The sequence below is a fragment of the Bufo gargarizans genome, chromosome 3, assembly GCF_014858855.1.
Source record: "Bufo gargarizans isolate SCDJY-AF-19 chromosome 3, ASM1485885v1, whole genome shotgun sequence".
In the NCBI taxonomy this organism is placed as follows: Eukaryota; Metazoa; Chordata; class Amphibia; order Anura; family Bufonidae; genus Bufo; species Bufo gargarizans.
Genome location: NC_058082.1, coordinates 392,097,563 through 392,124,435, shown reverse-complemented (window position 1 = coordinate 392,124,435; position 26,873 = coordinate 392,097,563). Strand labels below are relative to the sequence as shown.

Below are 26,873 nucleotides of genomic sequence, written 5' to 3'. Positions count from 1 at the left end.
GCAGCGGCTATGCGATGGTGGAGACTCCCTTGGAGACCGTAGTTTCAGGGCAGAGCGGATCCGTCTTCTTGATGTTAGTGAGGAGATGAGAAGGGTCCGGTTCCTAAGCGGGTCCGTCTTCCAGCTGGCAGTGGGGTTACTGGCGCGGGTCCAGTTGCGGTGCGGATCCGTCGCGCAGATGTCAGCGGGGTAGCTGGAGCGGGTCCGGTTGCGGTGCGGATCCGTCTCCCAGGTGACAGTGAGGGAGACGGGCAAGCTTCGATCTCTTGATGTCCCAAACACAGGTGGTGAGGCAGCAGGCGTACCGACTACAATCACAGCACGCCATGCCGCCTCACCAGCCCCTTTAAATAGCAGCAGGAAGTGTCATAGGACCTTCTGATTGGCCCGGACGACTTCCGCGTTCCACCGTGGAACGCAGCCGCCGCGTCACAACCTGGAGCCCCCGCGCGTCTTCCGCGTTCCACGGTGGAACGCAAAGAGCGCGGCAGATGAAGAAAAGGCCGTCACGTCGGCGGCATTACAGATCTTTAGATTCTTTTAACCTGTAGACTTATTTGATTCTTAGACTCCCTCCTGTACAGTGTGTGACTCAGTGCTGCTTGCCTGAGCTCTGATTGGTTGCAGGGCGAGGAGGGGAGGGGCTGGCTTCTACTCTAGGATCAGATTACACTCCTCCCTCCCTGCTGCGGCGTCGCTCTGCTATCTGACTGCCTGGTTTATCAGCTGAAAGACTGTTTGCAATATCTTGGCCATATTTATGCAAATGAGCTTACTTGGTACTTAAGGACACATGATATACGTCATGTATGGTTCCGATCACTGCTGCCCGGCGGGCGGTGATCGGAACCCGGTGCCTGCTCAAATTATTGAGAAGGCACCTAGGCTAAATGAGCCGGGGGGTCCTGTGATCCCTCCATGTCGGCGATCGCAGCAAACCGCAGGTCAATTCAGACCTGCGGTTTGCTGCGTTTTCTGCAGTTTCTGATCCCCACGGTCCCTGGTTTTTGGAAGGGGGGCTTCAAATGGGACATGGTGTCAAAAAAAAAACAGTCGAGCAAAATCTGCCTTCCAAAAACCATACGGTGCACCTTTCCCTCTACGCCCTACTGTGTGCTCGTACAGTAGTTTACAACCACATATGGGGTGTTTCTGCAAACTACAGAATCGGGGCAATAAATATAGCATTTTGTTTGGCTGTTAACCCTTGCTTTGTTACTGGAAAAAATGGATTAAAATGGAAAATTTGCCCAAAAATCTAAATTCAGAAATTTTATCACCATTTGCCATTAACTCTTGTGGAACACCTAAAGGGTTAACAACATTTGTAAAAATCAGTTTTTAATACCTTGAGGGGTGTAGTTTCTAGAACGGGGTCATTTTTGGGTGGTTTCTATTATGTAAGTCTCACAAAGTGACTTCAGACCTGAACTGATTTGCTTCTAAACTTCTAACCCTTGTAACATCCACAAAAAATAGAATATAATTCCCCAAATGATCCAAACATGAAGTAGACATATGGGGAATGTAAAGTAATAACTATTTTGGGAGGTATTACTATGTATTATAGAAGTAGAGAAATTGAAACTTGGAAATTTGCAATTTTTTCCCCACAAATTTTGGGTAAATTTGGTATTTTTTTTTATAAATAAAAAATATTTTTTTTACTTCATTTTACCAGTGTCATGAAGTACAATATGTGACGAAAAAACTATCTCAGAATGGCCTGGATAAGTCAAAGAGTATTAAAGTTATCAGCACTTAAAGTGACACTGGTCATATTTGCAAAAAATGGCCTGGTCCTTAACTTCTTAAGGACACATGACGTATCGGTACATCATGATGTCCTGGTACTTAACCACTTCAGCCCCGCTAGGTGAAACCCCCTTCATGACCAGGCCACTTTTTACACTTCGGCACTACACTACTTTCACCGTTTATCGCTCGGTCATGCAACTTACCACCCAAATGAATTTTACCTCCTTTTCTTCTCACTAATAGAGCTTTCATTTGGTGGTATTTTATTGCTGCTGACATTTTTACTTTTTTTGTTATTAATCAAAATGTAACGATTTTTTTGCAAAAAAATGACATTTTTCACTTTCAGCTGTGAAATTTTGCAAAAAAAACGACATCCATATATAAATTTTTCGCTAAATTTATAGTTCTACATGTCTTTGATAAAAAAAAAATGTTTGGGCAAAAAAAAAATGGTTTGGGTAAAAGTTATAGCATTTACAAACTATGGTACAAAAATGTGAATTTCCGCTTTTTGAAACGGCTCTGATTTTCTGAGCACCTGTCATGATTCCTGAGGTTCTACAATGCCCAAACAGTAGAAAAACCCCACAAATGACCCCATTTCGGAAAGTAGACACCCTAAGGTATTCGCTGATGGGCATAGTGAGTTCATAGAACTTTTTATTTTTTGTCACAAGTTAGCGGAAAATGATGATGATTTTATTTTTTATTTTTTTTCTTACAAAGTCTCATATTCCACTAACTTGCGACAAAAAATAAAAAATTCTAGGAACTCACCATGCCCCTCACAGAATACCTTGGGGTGTCTTCTTTCCAAAATGGGGTCACTTGTGGGGTAGTTATACTGCCCTGGCAATTTAGGGGCCCAAATGTGTGAGAAGAACTTTGCAATCAAAATGTGTAAGAAATGACCGGTGAAATCCGAAAGGTGAACTTTGGAATATGCGCCCCTTTGCCCACCTTGGCAGCAAAAAAGTGTCACACATGTGGTATCGCCGTACTCAGGAGAAGTTGGGGAATGTGTTTTGGGGTGTCATTTTACATATACCCATGCTGGGTGAGAGAAATATCTTGGCAAAAGACAACTTTTCCCATTTTTTTATACAAAGTTGGCATTTGACCAAGATATTTTTCTCACCCAGCATGGGTATATGTAAAATGACACCCCAAAACACATTGCCCAACTTCTCCTGAGTACGGCGATACCAGATGTGTCACACTTTTTTGCTGCCAAGGTGGGCAAAGGGGCACATATTCCAAAGTGCACCTTTCGGATTTTGCAGGGCATTTTTTACACATTTTGATTGCAAAGTTCTTCTCACACATTTGGGCCCCTAAATTGCCAGGGCAGTATAACTACGCCACAAGTGACCCCATTTTGGAAAGAAGACACCCTAAGGTATTCCGTGAGGGGCACTGCGAGTTCCTAGAATTTTTTATTTTTTGTCACAAGTTAGCGGAAAATGATGATTTTTTTTTTTTCTCTTTTTTCCTTACAAAGTCTCATATTCCACTAACTTGCGACAAAAAATAAAAAATTCTAGGAACTCGCCATGCCCCTCACGGAATACCTTGGGGTGTCTTCTTTCCAAAATGGGGTCACTTGTGGCGTAGTTATACTGCCCTGGCAATTTAGGGGCCCAAATGTGTGAGAAGAACTTTGCAATCAAAATGTGTAAAAAATGACCGGTGAAATCCGAAAGGTGCACTTTGGAATATGCGCCCCTTTGCCCACCTTGGCATCAAAAAAGTGTCACACATCTGGTATCGCCGTACTCAGGAGAAGTTGGGGAATGTGTTTTGGGCTGTCATTTTACATATACCCATGCTGGGTGAGAGAAATATCTTGGCAAAAGACAACTTTTCCAATTTTTTTATACAAAGTTGGCATTTGACCAAGATATTTTTCTCACCCAGCATGGGTATATGTAAAATGACACCCCAAAACACATTGCCCAACTTCTCCTGAGTACGGCGATACCACATGTGTGACACTTTTTTGCAGCCTAGATGCGCAAAGGGGCCCAAATTCCTTTTAGGAGGGCATTTTTAGACATTTGGATCCCAGACTTCTTCTCATGCTTTAGGGCCCCTAAAAATCCAGGGCAGTATAAATACCCCACATGTGACCCCACTTTGGAAAGAAGACACCCCGAGGTATTCAATGAGGGGCATGGCGAGTTCCTCGAATTTTTTATTTTTTTGCATAAGTTAGCGGATATTGATTTTTTTTGTTTTTTTTCTCACAAAGTCTCACTTTCCGCTAACTTAGGACAAAAATTTCAATCTTTCATGGACTCAATATGCCCCTCACGGAATACCTTGGGGTGTCTTCTTTCCGAAATGGGGTCACATGTGGGGTATTTATACTGCCCTGGCTTTTTAGGGGCCCTAAAGCGTGAGAAGAAGTCTGGAATATAAATGTCTAAAAATGTTTACGCATTTGGATTCCGTGAGGGGTATGGTGAGTTCATGTGAGATTTTATTTTTTGACACAAGTTAGTGGAATATGAGACTTAGTAAGAAAAAACGAAAACAAAAACAGACAAAAAATTTCCACTAACTTGTGCCAAAAAAAATGGCTGAATGGAGCCTTACCAGGGGGGGAGTGATCAATGACAGGGGGGTGATCAATGACAGGGGGGTGATCACCCATATAGACTCCCTGATCACCCCCCTGTCATTGATCACCCCCCCTGTAAGGCTCCATTCAGACATCCGCATGATTTTTTACGGATCCATGGATACATGTATCGGATCCACAGAACGCATGCGGACGTCTGAATGGAGCCTTACAGGGGGGTTATCAATGACAGGGGGTGATCAGGGTAATCAGGGTGATCACCCCCCTGTCACTGATCACCCCCCCTGTAAGGCTCCATTCAGACATCCGCATGATTTTTTACGGATCCATGGATACATGTATCGGATCCACAGAACGCATGCGGACGTCTGAATGGAGCCTTACAGGGGGGTTATCAATGACAGGGGGTGATCAGGGTAATCAGGGTGATCACCCCCCTGTCACTGATCACCCCCCCTGTAAGGCTCCATTCAGACATCCGCATGATTTTTTACGGATCCATGGATACATGGATCGGATCCACAGAACGAATGCGGACGTCTGAATGGAGCCTTACAGGGGGGTTATCAATGACAGGGGGTGATCAGGGTAATCAGGGTGATCACCCCCCTGTCACTGATCACCCCCCCTGTAAGGCTCCATTCAGACATCCGCATGATTTTTTACGGATCCATGGATACATGTATCGGATCCACAGAACGCATGCGGACGTCTGAATGGAGCCTTACAGGGGGGTTATCAATGACAGGGGGTGATCAGGGTAATCAGGGTGATCACCCCCCTGTCACTGATCACCCCCCCTGTAAGGCTCCATTCAGACATCCGCATGATTTTTTACGGATCCATGGATACATGTATCGGATCCACAGAACGCATGCGGACATCTGAATGGAGCCTTACAGGGGGGTTATCAATGACAGGGGGTGATCAGGGTAATCAGGGTGATCACCCCCCTGTCACTGATCACCCCCCCTGTAAGGCTCCATTCAGACATCCGCATGATTTTTTACGGATCCATGGATACATGTATCGGATCCACAGAACGCATGCGGACATCTGAATGGAGCCTTACAGGGGGGTTATCAATGACAGGGGGTGATCAGGGTAATCAGGGTGATCACCCCCCTGTCACTGATCACCCCCCCTGTAAGGCTCCATTCAGACATCCGCATGATTTTTTACGGATCCATGGATACATGTATCGGATCCACAGAACGCATGCGGACATCTGAATGGAGCCTTACAGGGGGGTTATCAATGACAGGGGGTGATCAGGGTAATCACCCCCCTGTCACTGATCACCCCCCCTGTAAGGCTCCATTCAGACATCCGCATGATTTTTTACGGATCCATGGATACATGGATCGGATCCACAGAACGCATGCGGACGTCTGAATGGAGCCTTACAGGGGGGTTATCAATGACAGGGGGTGATCAGGGTGATCACCCCCCTGTCACTGATCACCCCCCCTGTAAGGCTCCATTCAGACATCCGCATGATTTTTTACGGATCCATGGATACATGGATCGGATCCACAGAACGCATGCGGACGTCTGAATGGAGCCTTACAGGGGGGTTATCAATGACAGGGGGTGATCAGGGTGATCACCCCCCTGTCACTGATCACCCCCCCTGTAAGGCTCCATTCAGACGTCCGCATGATTTTTACGGATCCATGGATACATGGATCGGATCCGTAAAAATCATGCGGACGTCTGATCACCCCCCTGTCAGGCTCCATTCAGACGTCCGCATGATTTTTACGGATCCGATCCATGTATCCATGGATCCGTAAAAATCATGCGGACGTCTGAACGGAGCCTGACAGGGGGGTGATCAATGACAGGGCGGTGATCAATGACAGGGGGGTGATCAGGGAGTTTATATGGGGTGATCATGGGTGATCAGGGGTTTATAAGGGGTTAATAAGTGACGGGGGGGGGGTGTAGTGTAGTGTGGTGTTTGGTGCGACTGTACTGACCTACCTGAGTCCTCTGGTGGTCGATCCTAACAAAGGGGACCACCAGAGGACCAGGTAGGAGGTATATTAGACGCTGTTATGAAAACAGCGTCTAATATACCTGTTAGGGGTTAAAAAATTTGGATCTCCAGCCTGCCAGCGAGCGATCGCCGCTGGCAGGCTGGAGATCCACTCGCTTACCTTCAGTTCCTGTGAGCGCGCGCGCCTGTGTGCGCGCGTTCACAGGAAATCTCGCGTATCGCGAGATGACACGTATATGCGTGACTGTGCGCAGCCCTGCCACCTCCGGAACGCACATGTGCGTTAGGCGGTCCGGAGGTGGTTAAAGGGCTTCTGTCACCCCACTAAACGATTTTTTATTTTTTTTTTGCTTACTTATAATCCCTACACTGCGATTTATGCCTACATAATCTAATTAATCATTTTGGTCCTGTAGATTTTGTTTAAAACATGCTTTTAAAATATGCAAATTACCTTGCTACCAGCAAGTAGGACGGCTACTTTTTTGTGCGGCTACCTTTTGGTGCGGTACCTGAGGGGTTAACTGCCGCTGATCGTAGCTCCCTGTCACAAAGGTTGGGTGGCGGCTATTTGATTCCGGCACCCGCCTCCTGTATTTGTATAAGAAACATTGGTGGCACAGTGCGCCCCCCAACACCCCAGTATAAGAAACATTGGTGGTTCAGTGGGAAGTGCCAATGAGCTCATCACATGGTCCATTACCATGGTGATGTATCATGTGATGAGCACAGTGATGTCACCACAGGTCCTGAAGAAAGAACAGGAGACGATCAATTGGAGGAGGTGAGTTAATAATTTTTGAATTTTTTTAACCTTCATTGGCACTGCCACCAATGTTCATTATATTGGGGGGGGCGGCGGCACACTACACCACTAATGTTTATTATATTGGGGGGGGTGCACACTACGCCACCAATGTTTATTGTATGGGGGGGGTGCGCACTGCGCCACCAATGTTTATTATATTGAGGGGGGGGGGGGCACACTGCGCCACCAATGTTTATTATATTGAGGGGGGGCACACTGCGCCCCCCAATGTTTATTATACTGGGGTGTTGGGGGGGGCGCACAACGCCACCAATGTTTATTATATTGTGGGGGCGCACTGCGCCACCAATGTTTATTATATTGACCTTCTACTATGCATTCTGTATTAAAGAATGCTATTTTCCCTTATAACCATGTTATAAGGGAAAATAATACAGTGAATAGACTTTCATCCTAGCAACCATGAGTGATAATCGCACCGCATCCGCACTTGCTTGCGGATGCTTGCGATTTTCACGCAGCCCCATTAACTTCTATGGGGCCTGCGTTGCGTGAAAAACGCACAACATAGAGCATGCTGTGATTTTCACGCAACGCATAAGTGATGTGTGAAAATCACCGCTGATGTGCACAGCCCCATAGAAGTGAATGGGTCCTGATTTAGTGCAGGTGCATTCCTGTATTTTGAATGCCAGATCCGGCACTAATACATTCCTATGGGAAAAAATGCTGGATCTGGCATTCAGGCAAATTTTCAGTTTTTTTCGCCGGAGATGACTGAACTGAAGACATCCTGATCCATCCTGAACGGATTGCTCTCCATTCAGAATGCATGGGGATTTGCCTGATCAGTTCTTTTCTGGTATAGAGCCCCTGTGTGACGGAACTCTATGCTGTAAAAGAAAAACGCTAATGTGAAAGTACCCTAAAATATTAAGTTTAAATCCCCCCATTCCCAATTTTACATATAAAATATATAAACAATAAATAAACACACTCCCTTATGGCCCGCCGGACGTTCTCGGCCGAGGAGGCATACGCCCAGCTTGCCTCCGACTCCGAGAGTCCCAGTGAGGACGAGGATGACCCCACATTCCTGTTGTCATCCGCGTCCTCATCATTATCTAGCGATGATGATGAGCCCCCAAGGCGGTGGAGACTCCTCCAGGCGGAGAAAGGGGACCGCCATGTTAGGGACCCTGTGACCCAGCCTAGTACGAGCAGCTCTGGGGCTTGTACTGGTTTCCCGGCCCACCATTTAAATCCACCGGAGCACCCTGCCGGTGAACTTGCCCGTGATTCCTGATTTTGTAGGCCAATCAGGAATCCAGATTTCCACAGTGGGCTACACTGAATATGACTTTTTTTGTCATTGTTTCAGTGACCCACTGGTAAATCTGATGGTGGAGCAGACAAATCTGTACGCCCAACAGTTCGTCGCTCAACACCCGGGCTCCTTTTTGGCCAGGCCCGGTGGCTGGACGCCGGTCAGTGCAGCCGAAATGAGGACATTTTGGGGACTCGTGCTGCATATGGGCCTGGTCAAGAAACCCAGTTTCAGGCTGTACTGGAGTGGGGACGTCCTATACCAGACCCCACTTTACAGTACGGCCATGACACGCTCCCTATTTGAGGCCATCCTGAAATGTCTGCATTATTCTGATAATGCAGCATGTCCCCCCCGAGGTGATCCTGCCCATGACCGTCTGTATAAGATACGGCCGGTCATCGATCACTTTGGGGCCAAATTCATGGAGGCCTATGTACCTGGAAGGGAGGTCGCGGTTGATGAGTCTCTCATTGCGTTCAAGGGGAGACTCATTTTCCGCCAGTATGTGCCCTCCAAGCCGGCGAGGTATGGCGTGAAGCTATACAAAATTTGTGAGGGTACCTCAGGGTACACTTACAAAATTTGTATATACGAGGGGCGAGATTCCCGAATTCAACCCCCAGAATGTCCCCCCACTCTGGGTGTTACCGGGAAATTTGTGTCGGACCTTATGTACCCACTACTTGATAAGGGTTACCACCTGTACGTGGATAACTTTTATACCAGTATCCCCTTATTCCAGTCCCTTGCCGCCAGATCCACGTTCGCTTGTGGGACCGTGCGGCAAAATCAATGCGGCCTCCCTGCCCTCCCCCTCCAGGTAACTATCCCCAGGGGTGAGACCCGTACCCTTACCACGGGAAACCTGTTGCTGGTCAGGTATAAGGACAAGAGGGATGTCTTTATGCTGTCCACAATTCATGGTAACGGCATCACCCCAGTCCCTGTGCAAGGTACCGCGGCAACGGTCCTCAAGCCCGATTGTATCGTCGCCTACAATTGGTATATGGGAGGAGTTGATCTCTCTGATCAAGTCCTCAAGCCATATAACGCCATTCGCAAAACCTGGGCATGGTACAAAAAAGTTGCGGTCTACTTGGTACAGGTTGCCATGTACAACTCTTTTCTACTATCCCGAAGCGCTGGCAGCACAGGGACATTCCTCCAGTTCTATGAGGCAGTCCTCAAGGCCCTGATCTTTTCGGATCGGGAAAGAGTAGGCCGGAGTACCTCGGGAACTGTACGCGCCCGGCTCGTCCCTGGCCAACACTTTCCAGGTGTGGTCCCCCATACTGGAAAGAAGGGACGAACTCAAAAAAGGTGCAGAGTGTGTCACAGGAGGGGTATACGGAAGGACACCACAACTCAATGTGACACGTGCCCCGATCATCCGGGCCTCTGCATTATTGGTTGCTTTCATGGAGTATCACACTTCCATGGAGTACTAAATTTATATCCCAATTTAGCACTAACATTGGATAAAAAAAACAGGTTCTCAAACTAGAGACACCCAAAAAAACTAAAATAATTTATCAAAAGTAGACCGCGTCGGTAATAATCTCCTCTATAAAAATACCCCATGACCTAACCCCCCAGATTAACACATTCATTTTTTGTCACCTTACATAACAAAAATTTTAATAGCAAGCGATCAAAAAGTCATATAGCCCCCAAAATAGTGCCAATAAAACCATCTGCTCGTCCCGCAAAAAATGAGCCCCCAAATAAGATAATTGGATAAAAAATAAATAAATAAATGACCCTTAGACTTTAGAGATACAAAAAATTTATTTTTGTATCAAAAAAGGATAATATAGTCAAAAACCTAAATAATTGTAAAACAAAGTAGACTTATGCCACATTTGTGGTCGTAAACTGCTGTATCAGTAAAAGGGAGGCCGCAAAAGGAAAGGAACTACATGGTTTCTGGAAGGCTGATTTTGATGGCCTTTTTTATTGACACCATGTCACTTTTAAAGCCCCCCTGATGCCCCCCTAGAGTAGAAACTCCCTAAAAGTGACCCCATCTAAGAAACTACACCCTTCAAGGTATTCAAAACTGATTATACAAACTTTATTAACCCTTTAGGTGTTCCTCAACAGTTAATGGCAAATGGAGATGAAATTTCAGAATTTCTATTTTTGGTAACCTTGCCTCACAAAAATGTAATATAGAGCAACCAAAAATCATATGTACCCTAAAAATACTCCCCCAAAAAATGCCACCTTATCCCGTAGTTTCCAAAATGGGGTCACTTTTAGGGAGTTTCTACTCCAAGGGTGCACCAGGGGGGTTGAAACAGGACACGGTGTAAATAAACCAGTCCATAAAAATCAGCCCTCCAAAAACCAAACGGCGCACCTTTTACTCTACGCCCCGCTGTGTGGCCGTATAGTAGTTTACGGCCACATATTGGGTGTTTCTGTAAACGGCAGAGTCAGGGTAATAAAGATACATTCTCGTTTGGCTGTTAACCCTTGCTTTGTTAGTGGAAAACATGGGTTAAAATGGAAAATTAGACAAAAAAATGAAATTCTCAAATTTCATCCCCATTTGCCAATAACTCTTGTGCAACACCTAAAGGGTTAACAACTTATGTAAAAACAGTTTTGAATACCTTGAGGGGTGTAGTTTTTTAGATGGGGTCATTTTTTGGTGGTTTCTATTATGTAAGCCTCGCAAAGTGACTTCAGACCTGAACTGGTCCCTAAAAATTGTTTTTTTGTAAATTTCTGAAAAATGTCAAGATTTGCTTCCTCTTGCAACATCCCCCAAAAATAAAATATTCCCAAAATAATTCAAACATGAATTTTTGGGGGTATTACTATGTATTACAGAAGTAGAGAAACTGAAACTTTGAAATTTGCAAATTTTTCAAATTCTTTTTTTGGTAAATTAGGTATTATTTTGTGCAAAAAATTAATTTTTTTACTTCATTTTACCTGTGTTATGAAGTACAATATGTGACGAAAAAACAATCTCAGAACGGCCTGGATAAGTCAAAGCGTTTTAAAGTTATCAGCACTTAAAGTGACAGTGGTCAGATTTGCAAAAAATGGCCTGGTCCTTAAGGTGAAATAAGGCTGTGTCCCTATGGGGTTAAAGGGAACCTGTCATGTGGATATTTGATTATAATCTAATTAATTATATACAATCATTAACTACTAAAAAGTACCTTAGATGTATTCACTTACTGGTGTGACAGATGGTTACCTCATAATATACACACAAAGATGCCACATGCCGCATGCTAATGAGCCGATTTGAATGCGGGCCGGCAAGAGTTAAAAAAACAATTTCGTCACCAGCCTGCCAGCCAATGATCGTTGCTTGCAGGCTGGCGATTTTCAAAAACTCAAATCAGAAGCCATCTAAGACCTTATATTTATAAATATAAGGTGTTAAATGGCTTCTCTGCTCCTCTGCTGGTCCTTTTCGTCGGTTGGTCTCAGCAGAGGAGCAGGCATCACAGTGAGTAGCCACCAAACACCACACTTAGCCCCGGATCACCCCCAATTAACCCCTTAATCACCCCTTGTTCGCACCTATCAATCACCTAGTGAAAGGGAAAAAAGTGATTGACTGATAGTTTTTGGATAGTTTAGGCCCCTTGGTTAGGTAGTTGGCGTCGGTTAGCGCCCAGCCCACCGCACCACAGTCACTTATTCGCTGATTAGCGTATCGCTAATCAGCTTTTGTACTTTTATAGTATCTGTAAGTGATCAAAACTGATCACAGTCAGATCTATAATAGTATTATGATTAGTGTCACCTTAGCTCGCCCTCCAGGCCTGATCCGTCGCCCACACGTGCGTTCACCCATGCCCGCCGCAGTGACAAAAATATATATATTTTTTGATCACTGCACAATCACTTTACAAACGCTGCTGCGATAAAAAAAAAATCAGTTTTGATATTTTTTATCAATCGCAGCGGCCTTCGGTACTTCTCTAGCCTCCCATTTGTAAGAAAGGCTTGCTTTTTTTCTTGGGTAATCTTAGGGAATACCCCTAAATTTAGTAGTCCAAATGTCAAACAGGGGGTATTCTTCTGAAGAGGCCTACAGGCTTCTGACCCAGTCGGATGAGGAATGGGAACCCTCATCTTACGAATCCAATGGGTCAGACTATGAACCTGTAGAAAGCAGTGGCAGTCTGACCCAAAGTTCGGACGAGGAGGTTGAGGTCCCTGATAGCACCAGGCGTACCCGGCCCCGTGTCGCTAGACCACACGTTGCGCAGGATCCGCTTCAAGGGCAGCAGAGTGGGGCTGGCACTGTCGGATTACGTGGTGAGGCATACACCAGCAGCGCAGCCCATCCTGGACCTAGTACCAGCACTGCCGTACAACATGGTGAAGTGGCGAGCACCAGAAGGGCAGTTGAAGCTGGTACGTGGCACGTGCAATAGTTACCCCGTCGCAGCCACCGCACAGACAGGCCCGTAGAGTCCCTGAGGTGCTGGCAAACCCTGATTGGCAGTCCCCAACTTCAGCCGCACCTGTAGTTCCCCCTTTCACCGCCCAGTCTGGAGTTTGGGTTGAGACAGCTCAGATCGGTTCGGCACTGGAATTTTTTGAGCTGTTCTTAAATGGGGAGCTCTTGGACATAGTCGTGGCAGAAACAAATTGGTATGCCACTTAATTTATAGCCGCCAACCCGGGAAGCTTTTATGCCCAGCCTTTCCGGTTTAAACCAGTCCAAGTTTCCGAAATTAAAATTTTTATGGGCCTTCTCCTCAACATGGGTCTAACCAAAAAGCATGAATTGCGGTCATATTGGTCCACGAACCCAATTCATCACATGCCCATGTTCTCTGCTGCTATGTCCAGGAAACGATTTGAGACCATCCTGCGTTTCCTGCACTTTAGCGACAACACCACCTTCCGTCCCAGAGGCCGGCAAGAGTTGAAGAACAATTTCGTCACCAGCCTGCCAGCCAATGATCGTTGCTGGCAGACTGGCGATTTTCAAAAACTCAAATCAGAAGCCATCTAACACCTTATATTTATAAATATAAGGTGTTAAATGGCTTATGACCGGCTTCACAAAATTCAGCCCCTCATAGACCACTTCAGCCAGAAATTTGCAGATTTATATACCCCTGAGCAAAACATCTGCGTAGACGAGTCCCTTATACATTTTACCGGGCGCCTTGGCTTCAAACAATACATCCCAAGCAAGCGCGCCCGGTATTGGGTCAAATTGTATAAGCTATGTGAAAAGGCCACAGGCTATACCCACAAATTTTGGATCTATGATGGTAAAGATCAGACCCTGGAGCCGGTCGGTTGCCCTGACTACCTTGGGAGCAGTGGGAAGACAGTCTGGGACTTGGTGTCACCCTTATTTGGCAAGGGGTACCATCTTTATGTGGACAATTTTTACACAAGTGTGCCCCTCTTCAGGCATTTGTTTTTAGAACAGATTGGCTGCTGTGGCACCGCGCGACCTAGTCGCCGGGGCTTTCCCCAACTTCTCGTTACCACCCGTCTTGCAAGGGGGGAGAGGGCTGCCTTGTATAACGAAGAACTGCTCGCAGTGAAATGGAGAGACAAGCGTGACGTTCACATGCTCGCCTCCATTCACGCAGACGCGACAATACAAATTGGTACGAGCAACCAGTGTCATTGAAAAGCCCCTCTGTATCCACGACTATAATTTGCTCATGGGAGGGGTGGACTTCAATGACCAGATGTTAGCTCCATATTTAGTTTCCCGATGCACCAGACGCTGGTATAAGAAGGTGTCTGTATATTTAATTCAATTGGCTGCATATAATAATTTTGTTCTCTACAGTAAGACTGGGAGAACAGGATCCTTCCTCAAATTTCAGGAAGAGATCATCGAGAACCTCCTGTATTGAGGAGGTTCCGTGGCCCCATCCACCAGTGTAGTTAGCTGTCTACACGAGCGACATTTCCCCAATGTCGTTGCTGGTACTGTAAGGAAATATTCTTATATGTTCCCCTTTCTATGTACCCCTGGTACAAGACTTCAGTATTCAGCTTGTTTTGATTCTTATCTAGCGCTAGAGAGTGGGATAATGAAGTACAATACACTTCTGTGTAGTTCTGAATCACTCTAAGTTTATTATGGATCTCTTAGACATATATAGTAGAACATGACATGATGTTTAAGTTAACCAGTAACAGGCGTCTTAGCCGGCTACACCTTTAAGTTATCTTATCGTTTATTAGAGTCCAAGGCTATATGTGATATGTGAGCAAAACCTCTTAGTGGCAGCTTTTCAAGAACTTTGACCGCTACGTGTTCATGTGTTCGTGTATTAATGTATAGATCATGATGAAATATAAGCTTATATCAAAAATAGGCTTTGGACTGAAATAGAACCCTTCAATCCCTTCTATAAAATCCATTTACATATACAGTATATAATGTGGGTTTTTCATTTTGTTCCTTTCTTGTTTTTCCTTTCAAAATATTTCTGTAAATATTGCTGGTAATCCTCTGGAGACCCAGGGTTTTCGTGAGGTATCTGAATATATGCAGCTTGTGGTGTATCTGGGACTCGCCTAAATCTTGTAAATGTATTAATTAATGACGGTATACATTGGATACAGCAACATATTATGATCAAGGAGGCAAATACTAACAAATAATTTTCTTAACCAACTCAAATCTGGCATCCAGCTCAATAACCAGTCCCACCAGGAGGATGAATCAACATCCGTCTTAATATTATTGGCTATTTCATGTAGCGATTGAATATGGGATTGGATTGATCTGGAATGGTCAGATAAATTAAAACAACACATCCCTGTGAACGCTGAGCATCCTACACCATGTTGGAGCAATAAATAGTCAATAGTTGCCCTATTCTGCTCTAGATAGATTTTTCATATGATTGTATATCCAGCAGCATATCTTTCAGAACCGCACTAGTGACGTCTATCTGTTTTACCATAAAGCAGGCAAGTTTTGATATTGTCCTGTGGTTATATATGGCCAACCCTGGTACCCCTATCAAAGATACCCCTTAACTCATGTATTCTGCTCTAGAGAGGAGATTCACATTATAGTCACAATTTTCCGGTAGCTGTAGGGAAGTGTCTCTCGTGTGTCGTGTCTGCATTGCTGGGAATAGTGATATCATTGCTAATGTCAACCTAGCTATTGTACAGGGTCCCTCTGTAATATTGGCCGGTATGTACGTGTAACTAGTATTTCCACAGGCCAATACCCATCCTGTTGGTAGAGGTACATGTTTATCTAGGGATGGTACTATTTTTGTGATATTATATTGCATATTCTTTTCTGATACTATCTTTTTACAGTTACCTAGATCTCTATCACAAATATTTGGCTTACTCTTGTTCTGCATTTTTGCTTATATGCAGGGAGGCAATAATGTCTCATCACATTATAACATATTTCTGCCACTGTAACAAGACCTGTGATTATTTCTATCATATTACTTTGTAGAGTCTTATATGTAGGACAGTCATTACAAGCATGATAAGGATTTACATATCCATATTTAACATCATGATCCTGTAAATCTGTGTCATTCGCTTGGGAACGTTGGAGCCCCGTTCATACATCTACTGGGGTGGGGACTGCAATTATCAAGGCACTACATTTCAGCCATCTCGAGGAATTTCCCGACTGCGTCATCTCGTTGGGGGTCAAGGCTGTCTGCCTTCGTTAGTACCCCTTCTGTATCTTCTTCGAGGTCAAGGCTGTCTGCCTCCGTTAGTACCTCTGGGCCTCGTTGGAGGTCAGGGCTGTCTGCCCCCGTTAGTACCTCTGGGCCTCATTTGGAGGTCAGGGCTGTCTGCCCCCGTTAGTACCTCTCGTCCTTCTTCAAGGCTGTCTGCCTCCGTTTCCTGCCTCCTCTCTTTCTCTCACAAGCTTCACTCGGGTGGCGTGGATCCAAATTGGAGATTGTTCAGTCAGCACAGCTGTTCTGGTTACTGCAACCACGGTAGTAGGTGGGCCATATGCGAAATCACCTTGAGCTCTTCCTTCCTTCAGTGTTTCGACTACCACCTCATCCCCCACCCTGTATGGGTGGGTGGGTTCCTGTGGAAAAGAGGGAGACTTACAAGCAACTTTTTTCCTCAGTGTTGTTAAGTACCTGTATCAATTTGGTGACATAGTCTTCCCAAATCTGGTCTATGTCGCCTTCCTGTACCACTAGGGGGTGACTTGCCCAAGGAGTTGGAAAGGGCCTACCCATAAGGATCTCAATGCTGTTATGTCCTACTCCTTGAAAATGTGCTATTAAGATGGAAGCACTGTGTTGGGGGAATGCATAACTCCCCCTCTTTGCAGACTAATTCTAATTCTATCTTAGGATTTTTCTGCAATACTGGATAACACCAGTCTTGCTGTTCCTGTTCACTGGCATACCACTGAAGATCAGTAAGTATTTGCAACATCTCAGGGGTTGGAGGTGCCAGACAATGGTTACACAAATCTGTGGGGTTGCATTTGGCCACTCATTTCGCCACCCTATCTGCCAGCGCATTGCCCTGTGAGACATGATCCTTACCATCTGCTGCCGTGAATCCTCTCCTCTGTCAAATCATACCACGGTCCCACACTACCCCATGTGTGCACCTACTCTCAGTATAGATGGTTACAGGTCTATCAGTATGTAGAATACATGCTCTAGTGAGCCCCATGAGCTCAGCTGCCCGCTATGTTGAGTGTGGATGTCCTTGAGTAGACCTACAACATCATGAGTGGTGTGCAAAATGGTGTAATGTCACATTGTGAATGGAGTTGCCAACTCTACCATCATAGCACAGGCTGCAAGAGAACACAGACATGCCGGCATCCCTTGAACAAGGGTGGGCATTACCTTTGAGAAAAACACAAGGACGCAACTTGCCTCCGTTTTCTTGTGTCAGTACACCCGCCATGGTTTTACAATTTTGGCGTGCAAACATGTGGAAGGGCATATTATAGTCAGGGAGGCCCAGCCCTGGACTCGACATGAGTAAACATTTCAAATAATCAAATGCATTGTACATTTCAGAAGACCATTTAATCAAATCTGGATTTTCGTCCAGAGTGGCTTGCCTCAAAACATTGTCATACATAGGAGCAATCAGGAATCCATTGTCTACAGTAGTTTATCATACCAAGGAAAGATAACATTTCTTTCTTGGTGTGCGGGGCGACCAAACCCGCATTAGACTGGACTCTTTCTGCGCTGATTCTCCTTAGACCTTTTGTGAGGACAAAGCACAAGTATTCAACCTACATTTTACACCATTGCATTTTCTCAAGTGTCACTTTGTGACCACATCCTGACAATCATTATAACAGTGAGAAACCATCCTGAATGCTGGCCTCCGCTGACATGCTACACAGTAACAAATCATCGACATGCTGCAACAGCACAGAACCTTGGGGGGGTACCATGGTTTTAACATGGCTTGGAGGACCATGCTGTACACTACAGGTGAATCAGCATGTCCCTGGGGTCTACACCAGGTCAGTTGACGTCCGTCAAAGGAAAAAGCAAAAAGTAGTCTGGTTATCTTATCAACTGGGATAGAAAAGAAAGCATTCTTCAGATCTATCACACTGAACCAAACAGCGTCTGCTGGAATGGCAGATAATAATTAAGTGACACCAGGTACAACAGGGGCTATAGGCACAATGATGTTGTTGATGGCCCTTAAATCCTGTACAAAGCGGGTAGTACCATCTGCCTTTGTCACTGGATTCACGGGCATGCTGTAGGGTGAAATCACCTCTTCCAGGATTCCCTTTTTGTAGGAATTCTTTTATCATTGGCCTAAGTCCATCAAGTTCCTCTTTTTTTTGACAGCGGGTATTGTTTCTGATATACAGAGATGACACCTGGTTTCACAGTAGCTGTGTAAAGTGTGCAATCTATGAATGCAGGATTAATGTTGTTAAGTTCTGGGTGGCCCCGTATGTTTGCAAGAATCAGTGGCCCCGGTGTAGAGATTGGAATGAGACCTGAGTGTACTCTTATGCCCTGATACTTTGCTGATACCCGCAAGTCAAGTGTAATGAACAAATCTCTCCCTAACAGGCTGACTGGGCAGTCTAGTATAATGCTAAATACATGATCTGTGATGTATTCCCTGTCCATGGTCTCGAGTGGCAGTGAGTCAGTTTTGAAAGGTTTTATTAAAACCCCATTAATTCACATAGAAGGCACAGATTCTCTTTCCTCCCACTCTTTTAGTCATCTAAAGTCCACCCCTTTTAGTCGGACGCTGCGGTCATCTGTCTGTCTGTTAGTAACGTGCCAGCTGCCCATAAGAACAGAGCTCAGATGTTAAGCACAACACTTAACATGTAACACGTAACTGCAAACATTGAAACAAACAGATCGGACAATACAGACATGAACACTCAAAGGGCCCATAAAAACCTTTCATTGACTTCAATAAAAAAAAAATGTACAGCTTGATCAATGCTGTTGGCACCAATAAAAACCAAAAACTTCCAAGAAAAATAAAAAATAAAATAAAATTCTCAATGCGCATATTATATGAAAACAAATACTGTATACCATTCATATTTTTCATGTACTCATTTCACAAAACCGCTCATAACCTCGTCCTCACACATAAGAACTGAATTGCGCACACAATAAATGTGGAAATAATTAGACTGTCATTCTGGAGAACCGGTAGCCCTGCCTCCAATTTCCAGCAATCCATAAATCTCCTTCAGAAATCAGTAACGCTTTTTGAGGGTTTTTGCTTATATGCTACGGCTACTGGGAGTGAAGACTTTTGTTTAAATACCTCTATCATGTGTCCTTCTATCTCCTTTCTGCATATAATCCATATCCCATGAAGGGTCAGGTTCAAAATACATTCAGGCGGCAGTGTCGCCTAAGCATAGACCCTTGACCATGTCCGTGTGATATATGCTATTGTCTCCTTCCCTGGGAAAGGGGTCTACTGCTTCCATTGCCTCTGTCCACCCTGCCAAATTATCTACCCATGGGTTAACAAGGTAATACTTTGTAGGACTGACTCGGGCAACATATTGTTTACATGTTTCTCCTTGTTCTGGTTTAGGGTACTCAGTCTTAGATGTTTGAATACCCATTATCAAAAACTTATTTTCTTACAAAAAGAATTCAAAACAGTAATAGCAAAAAACAAAAACAGAATGTTAGTCTTGGGACGACAGCTGTACACTTACGACCCAGCCTGTCACTTCCCCTTATATAACTGTGTTAGACAAAACAACTTATCATGCAAAACATCTACAATTATATTTTTAAGAATCAAATCAAGCTGAAAAAACCTTCTGTTCCCTGAACAGATCTTTTACGGGGCTCCCTGAGCCCACTGAAGTGCACTTTTCTTGTTACTGGACTCCCTGAGTCCTTTCTGTTCCCGGAACAGATCTTTTACGGGGCTCCCTGAACCCTCTAAAGTGCACTTTCCTTATTACTGGACTTCTCTGAGTCCTAAAGCAAAAACTCCCTGAGTTATGCTTACTGTATCCCTGACACAGTACTTTACTCGAAGTCTATCTAAGGGTCCCTTATGTACTTACTTAAATTGAGATGTGGCCAGTGCCCCAGGAATGGCCAGAGGACAAAAATCTGTGTCTCTTCTCACCAAACCTGAGGAAGACCTTCCCAATCCCGGAAGAGCCCCCAAGTTGTAAGGAAATATTCTTATCTTTCCCCCTTCTATGTACCCCTGGTACAAGACTTCAGTATTCAGCTTGTTTTGATTCTTATCTAGCGCTAGAGAGAGGGATAATGAAGTACGATACACTTCTGTGTAGTTCAGAATCACTCTAAGTTTATTATGGATCTCTTAGACATATATAGTAGAACATGACATGATGTTTAAGTTAACCAGTAACAGGCGTCTTAGCCGGCTACACCTTTAAGTTATCTTATCGTTTATTAGAGTCCAAGGCTATATGTGATATGTGAGCAAAACCTCTTAGTGGCAGTTTTTCAAGAACTTTGACCGCTACGTGTTCATGTGTTCGTGTATTAATGTATAGATCATGATGAAATATAAGCTTATATCAAAAATAGGCTTTGGACTGAAATAGAAACCTTCAGGTACCTCAACCCAACTGTCACTCCGAAAAAGATGTTGTGTCTGTAGCAGGAGTGGAATAAGGCGTGACACCCACTATTTCTGTCCTGACTGCCTTGACCACCCTGCCCTATGCTTAGGGGAGTGTTTCTGGAAGTACCACACACAGGTACACTTAGCATAGGGATCACATCTCACCAGGACAGGCACACGGGGCTATTAGGGCCCATTCACACAGAGCTGCTGCAAACCTCTCCTTTCACCTGGGACAAAGTGCATAATGTACTTCGCCACATCTTTGGGCGATTTGCGCTTTGCACATTGTCCCATGGGGAAGGAGAGGTTTGTCCTATAAAGGTAAAAAAAAAAATCACCAGTAAGCAAAAAAGTTTACGTTATGTTTAAAAAGTTAAAGTTTATATGTTCTGTTCAAAAGTTATTATAAAGTTAATAAATTTATTGCGTTGTGGCCTGGTTTTTTTCTTTTTCTTTTTTTTTACCTTCCAGGTGGATCAACCGATCGACTAGCTGCAGCACTGATGTGCATTCTGACAGAAGCATCACGCTGCTGTCAGATTACACAAAAGTCGGTGTATGCGGCGCTGCAAGACGAGATTTCTCCTCTGCAGTAAAAGATACGTTTGCTGAGGCATATGAGCTGAGGAGGCGGCGGTGTTCATATGCTTTGGCAAACACTTTGTATATTAAAAAAAATAAGCCCGGAGGCTGAACGGAAAAAAGAAACCTCATTACCCGTATTCTCAATATAAGGAGAATAGCAGAAACTCCTAATGCTGGCCATACATGTAATGATTGCGGAGACCCTCAAATGCCAGGGCAGTACAATCACCCAACAAATGACCCCACTTTGGAAAGAAGACACCCCAAGGTATTTGCTGAGGGGCCAATTGAGTCCGTGAAAGATTGAAATTTTTGTCTCAAGTTAGCGGAAAGGGAGACTTTGTAAGAAAAAACAAAAAAAATCAATTTCCGCTAACTTGTGCCCCTAAATTTTTTTTTCGATGAACTCGGCATGCCCCTCATTGAATACCTTGGGGCGTCTTCTTTCCAAAATGGGGTCACATGTGGGGTATTTATACTGCTCTGGCTTTTTAGGGGCCCTAAAGCGTGAGAAGAAGTCTGGGTCCAAATGTCTAAAAATGCCCTCCTAAAAGGAATTTTTGGGCACCTTTGCGCATCTAGGCTGCAAAAAAGTGTCACACATGTGGTATCGCGGGACTCGAGAGAAGTTGGGGAATGTGTTTTGGGGTGTCATTTTACATATACCCATGCTGGGTGAGATAAATATCTTGGTCAAATGCCAACTTTGTATAAAAAAATGGGAAAAGTCTTTTGCCGAGATATTTCTCTCACCCAGCATAGGTATATGTAAAATGACACCCCAAAACACATTTCCCAACTTCTCCTGAGTACGGCCATACCACATGTGTGACACTTTTTTGCAGCCTAGGTGGGCAAATGGGCCCACATTCCAAAGAGCACCTTTTGAATTTCACAGGGCATTTTTTACAGATTTTGATTTCAAACTACTTCTCACGCATCTGGGCCCCTAAAATGCCAGACCAGTATAACTATCCCACAAGTGACCCCATTTTGGAAAGAAGACACCTCAAGGTATTCCGTGAGGGGCATGGCGAGTTCCTAGAATTTTTTATTTTTTGTCACAAGTTAGCGGACAATGATTATTTTTTTTTTTTCTCCAAAGTCTCATATTCCACTAACTTGTGACAAAAAATAACTTCCATGAACTCACTATGCCCATCATGAAATACCTTGGGGTGTCTTCTTTCCAAAATGGGGTCACTTGTGGGGTAGTTATACTGCCCTGGCATTTTAGGGACCCAAATGCATGCAAAGTAGTTTGAAATCAAAATCTATAAAAAATGGCCTGTGAATTCTGAAAGGTGCTCTTTGGAATGTGGGCACCTTTGCCCACCTAGGCTGCAAAAAAGTGTCACACTTGTGGTATCGCCGTACTCAGGAGAAGTTGGGGAATGTGTTTTGGGGTGTCATTTTACATATACCCATGCTGGGTGAGATAAATATCTTGGTCAAATGCCATCTTTGTATAAAAAAATGGGAAAAGTTGTCTTTTGCCAAGATATTTCTCTCACCCAGTATGGGTATATGTAAAATGACACCCCAAAATATATTCCCCAACTTCTCCTGAGTACGGCCATACCACATGTGTGACACTTTTTTGCAGCCTAGGTGGGCAAAGGGGCCCACATTCCAAAGAGTACCTTTTGGATTTCACAGGCCATTTTTTTTTTTTACAGATTTTGATTTCAAACTACTTCGCACGCATTTGGGCCCCTAAAATGCCAGGGCAGTATGACTACCCCACAAGTGACCCCATTTTGGAAAGAATACACCCCAAGGTATTTCATGATGGGCATAGTGAGTTCATGGAAGTTTTTATTTTTTTGTCACAAGTTAGTGGAATATGAAAAAACTGTATCATATTCCGCTAACTTGTGACAAAAAATAAAGAGTTGTTTGAACTCACTATGCCCATCAGCGAATACCTTAGGGTGTCTACTTTCCGAAATGGGGTCATTTGTGGGGTTTTTCTACTGTCTGCGCATTGGCAAAAAAAAATTACAAATGTTGTGGAATTTAGTCTATGGCGATTCAAAATATAAATTTGTTTAGCACAAAACTGATTTTATGATGAAAGAGTAGTAAAACATTAAAGTATATAAATTTGCTATCGCGATGTATCAACACACCGAATAGAAAAAAAAAACCCGGTCCACAAGACTTTACCTCCTCTTCCAGCATTGCATGCGAAATCGGCTCCGATAGCCTTAGGCTTAAGAAAACAGGACAGCAAGATGGTGTACAGCGGACGACAGGTCAGCAGTGTAGCGACCCCCCACTGCATGTCCGGGTTACCAGCGGGAGAGTGTAGCAAACAGCGGTGCACACAGCATGGTCTCTGTGCCACTGCACGTCGGGCTAGGAGCTCAGCAGCCGGGAGGGAGGTGCATGCGTCACCTACGTACGCCCGCCTACATGCTGTGCCTCTGAAGAGACTGAATCTCTATTGAAGATTATCAGCTACAATTAATTTGAAAGAACGTAGAGAACTTTGTTTATTGTCGATAACCACATGAAAACCCTTATACATAATGAGTGGAAGGACCCTGAGAAGAGGCAGTCTGCCTCCAAAATGTTCAAAAGGAAGTATCCATTTGCTGAAGAGGACTATGCCCGGTCGACGCGCCGGTAGCAAGGATTTCCCAAAAATCCTCACTACAGTTTGAAGATCTAGGGTAGCTTAAAGACCCTATGGATATAAAATGCGTGCCTATCCTTAAAAAAAACTTGGGAGTCCTCAACGGCTATGTTAAGGCCAGGAATATCAGCCACTTACATGGCTAGGACTTTGTCCTTGTGATTGGGACAGTTAGAGGAACATAATGGGTATTGCACTACCAGGGAAGACATCCTAGCTTCTATTCCATTGCTCAAACAAGCGTCTAACTTTTTGGCATATGCCTCAGCTGATATGGTGAAGCTATCGGCAAAAACGTCTGCTCTTTCCAATGCCTCCTGCAGAGCAATCTGGTAAATGTCTTGGTCGGATGACACTGCATCTAAAAATAGATGATGTTCCCTACCATGCAAATGCGATCGTGTTTTTGTCACAGCATTGGACAACATCCTAGAAAATGAGTCTGACAGGAAAAAAGGGTTTCTGACAGAATCAAAATTTTTCCACCAGAGATGCTCCTTTCGTCCCCAGAGACGTAATATATTTGACCAGAAGAAAAAAGAACCAGGTTCTTCCTGTCAATCATCTAACAGGAAAAATAAAGGATTTTTGTTTAACCCCTACAAAACCACACGTCCTTCCTCCCAAGAGGTAAAAAATTATGTCCTCCCGCTGTTTACTCGCGACCATAAGAGAAGGGTACCATTTGGAATTCTTACATCTTCCTCCAGACAAGTATCCATTCTAAAAGGAGAAGATCAGGAAGCAATGGACCAGCAGATCACTTTACCGTTACAGAAGGAAGCCATAGTACAGGTTCCATTGAAGGAACAAAGAAAGGGATTTTACTTCTCAATATTCCTGGTAAAAAAACTGAACTGTTCTTTCTGGGCAATAATAAATCTGAAGAAATTTAACGTTTCCATTGTTTACAAAAGATTCAAGATGGAGACAGTAAAATCTGTAGTCAATCTTCTATTAAAGGACTGCTTTATGATAGCATTAGACCTTTCAGATGCCTATTATGTTCCAATTCACATAGACGATCAGAAATATTTGAGGATGGCAGTATGGTTCAAGAGAAGAGTGCAGCATTTCCAATATCAAGTTTTGCTGTTCGGCCTTTGTTCAGCCCCAAGATTCTTTACAAAGATTATTGTGGATGTCACAAAATTCTTTCATCTAGCATAGATCTTACTAATCCCGTACTTGGATGACTTCCTAATCGCTGCACCAACAGAAGGTCACATGCAGGCTCAGCTCCAGACAGTATCAGACACCCTTTCGGATCTGGGGTGGATCATAAACCAGCAGAAATCTCCTTCCCTCACAGAGGATAATTTTTCTGGGAGTGCTGTTAGAGACTCTGATGTCTTCTTTTCTACCGGATAATCCAGAGAATCCGGAAAAGGAAAAAAAAGAAGAACCTACATACGACAATCGGTCAAAAAATAAAAAAGCTATGGCTCTCAGCTATGGATAGACTAAAATATAATTATTTTTTTTTCAAAAAGGCTAATGCTGTGTAAAACTTAAATAAGAAAAAGTACCGTATATATATTGGGTATTGCCACGTCCGTAACGATCTGCTCTATAAAAATATCACATGACCTAACCCCTCAGGTGAATGCTAGAGAAATAAATAATATAATAATAAAAACTGTGCCAAAATTATAAATTTTTTGATCACCCTGCACCATAAAGTGTAATAATGAATGATCAAAAAATCAATTGTACCTAAAATTGGTACCAATAAAAATGTCAACTCTTCCTGCAAAAAACGAGCCCCTACACCATGGTGATGGACCACGTGATTTGACGTCACCACAGGTCCTTTAGCCGGCAGCTCAGGATTAAAGAAGTAAGAAGAGACCGGCAGCTACGCGATCAAGAGGAGAAGGGGAGTTAATAAATTTTTTTATTTTTTTAACCCTCAATTGACCACCTATTAAGAATTCTGTATTAAAGAATGCTATTATTTTCCCTTATAACCATGTTATAAGGGAAAATAATACAGTGAATAGACTGTCATCTTAGCAACCATGCGTGAAAATCGCACCACATCTGCACTTGATTGCGGATGCTTGCGATTTTCACTCAGCCCCATTCACTTCTATGGGGCCTGCGTTGCGTGACAATATACGCACAATATAGAGCATGCTACGATTTTCACGCAATGCATAAGTGGTGCATGAAAATCACAGCTCATGTGCACAGCCCTATAGAAATGAATGGGTCCAGATCCAGTGCGGGTGCAATGTGTTCACCTCCCGCCTTGCACCCGGGCGAGTATTCCAGCCTAAGGGAATATTCCCATCACATACAATGGGGGCATATCGCTCAGCTGTTTTTGGCAGCCCCATACAAATTAATGGATGGTGGCTGCCCATGCACAGTGCGCCCTTCGTTCATTTCCCCGCTCCGTTCTCATTGTGGGACTCGCACCTATCAGACAGTGGGGGCACATCCTAGCGATATGCCCCCATTGTCTGATATGGCAAAAACCCTTTATGGTGAAAATGTATCTGCTTTATTTTTAATGGAGATATACAAGTGTTTTTTATAGTAAGTGCCGTTTTTGGGATCTTTTCTGCTCCTGAAAATGCAACACTGATTTCGGCCGGAAAAAAAAAACGTGTCTGGCACATTCCAGCATTGCCATATTGTAAAATATGCTTTTTTTTAAATCTTAATTCCTTTTAGTTTTTTTTTTCTGGTAGTGTATTTTTAATACTTTATGGATATCAGTGAAAATGCAAATGTAGCCGTGCATGTATGGTTTATGATTTGCATATATTGTTTGCTTTTGTTTTAGATTTCATAAATTCAGCTTCAAACTTGATAAAACTTCCTACTGACCTGCTGATGGAAAGATTATGTTACCGAACTATTACAGCTGGGAAACAAGTATTTAAAAAGCCATGCAAGAAAGCAGAGTGTCAAACAAGAAGGGATTGTCTAGCTAAAACTATCTATGCAAGGTAAGTTACAAATCAATATAATTTTTAGTTTGTCTAATATGTCATTATTAGAGCAGAGACACCTTTACTTTTTAAAAAGTGAATAATGATCCTTATTAAAGATGAGCGAATTTCATATTTAGAAATTTTGTTGGTAAAAGGTGAATTGCGTTATGGATTCCGTTACCATGAACCA

General features: G+C 43.8%; 1 protein-coding gene across 1 annotated transcript in view; it reads left to right on the top strand.

Moving 5' to 3' along the window:
- MYO19 (myosin XIX) overlaps positions 1-26,873 on the top strand; it is an 833,713-nt gene that overhangs the window by 293,530 nt on the left and 513,310 nt on the right. The window contains exon 11 of the mRNA XM_044285692.1: positions 26,533-26,698. Coding sequence (XP_044141627.1) covers positions 26,533-26,698 — 166 coding nt within the window. The remainder of the gene's footprint in view (positions 1-26,532; positions 26,699-26,873) is intronic.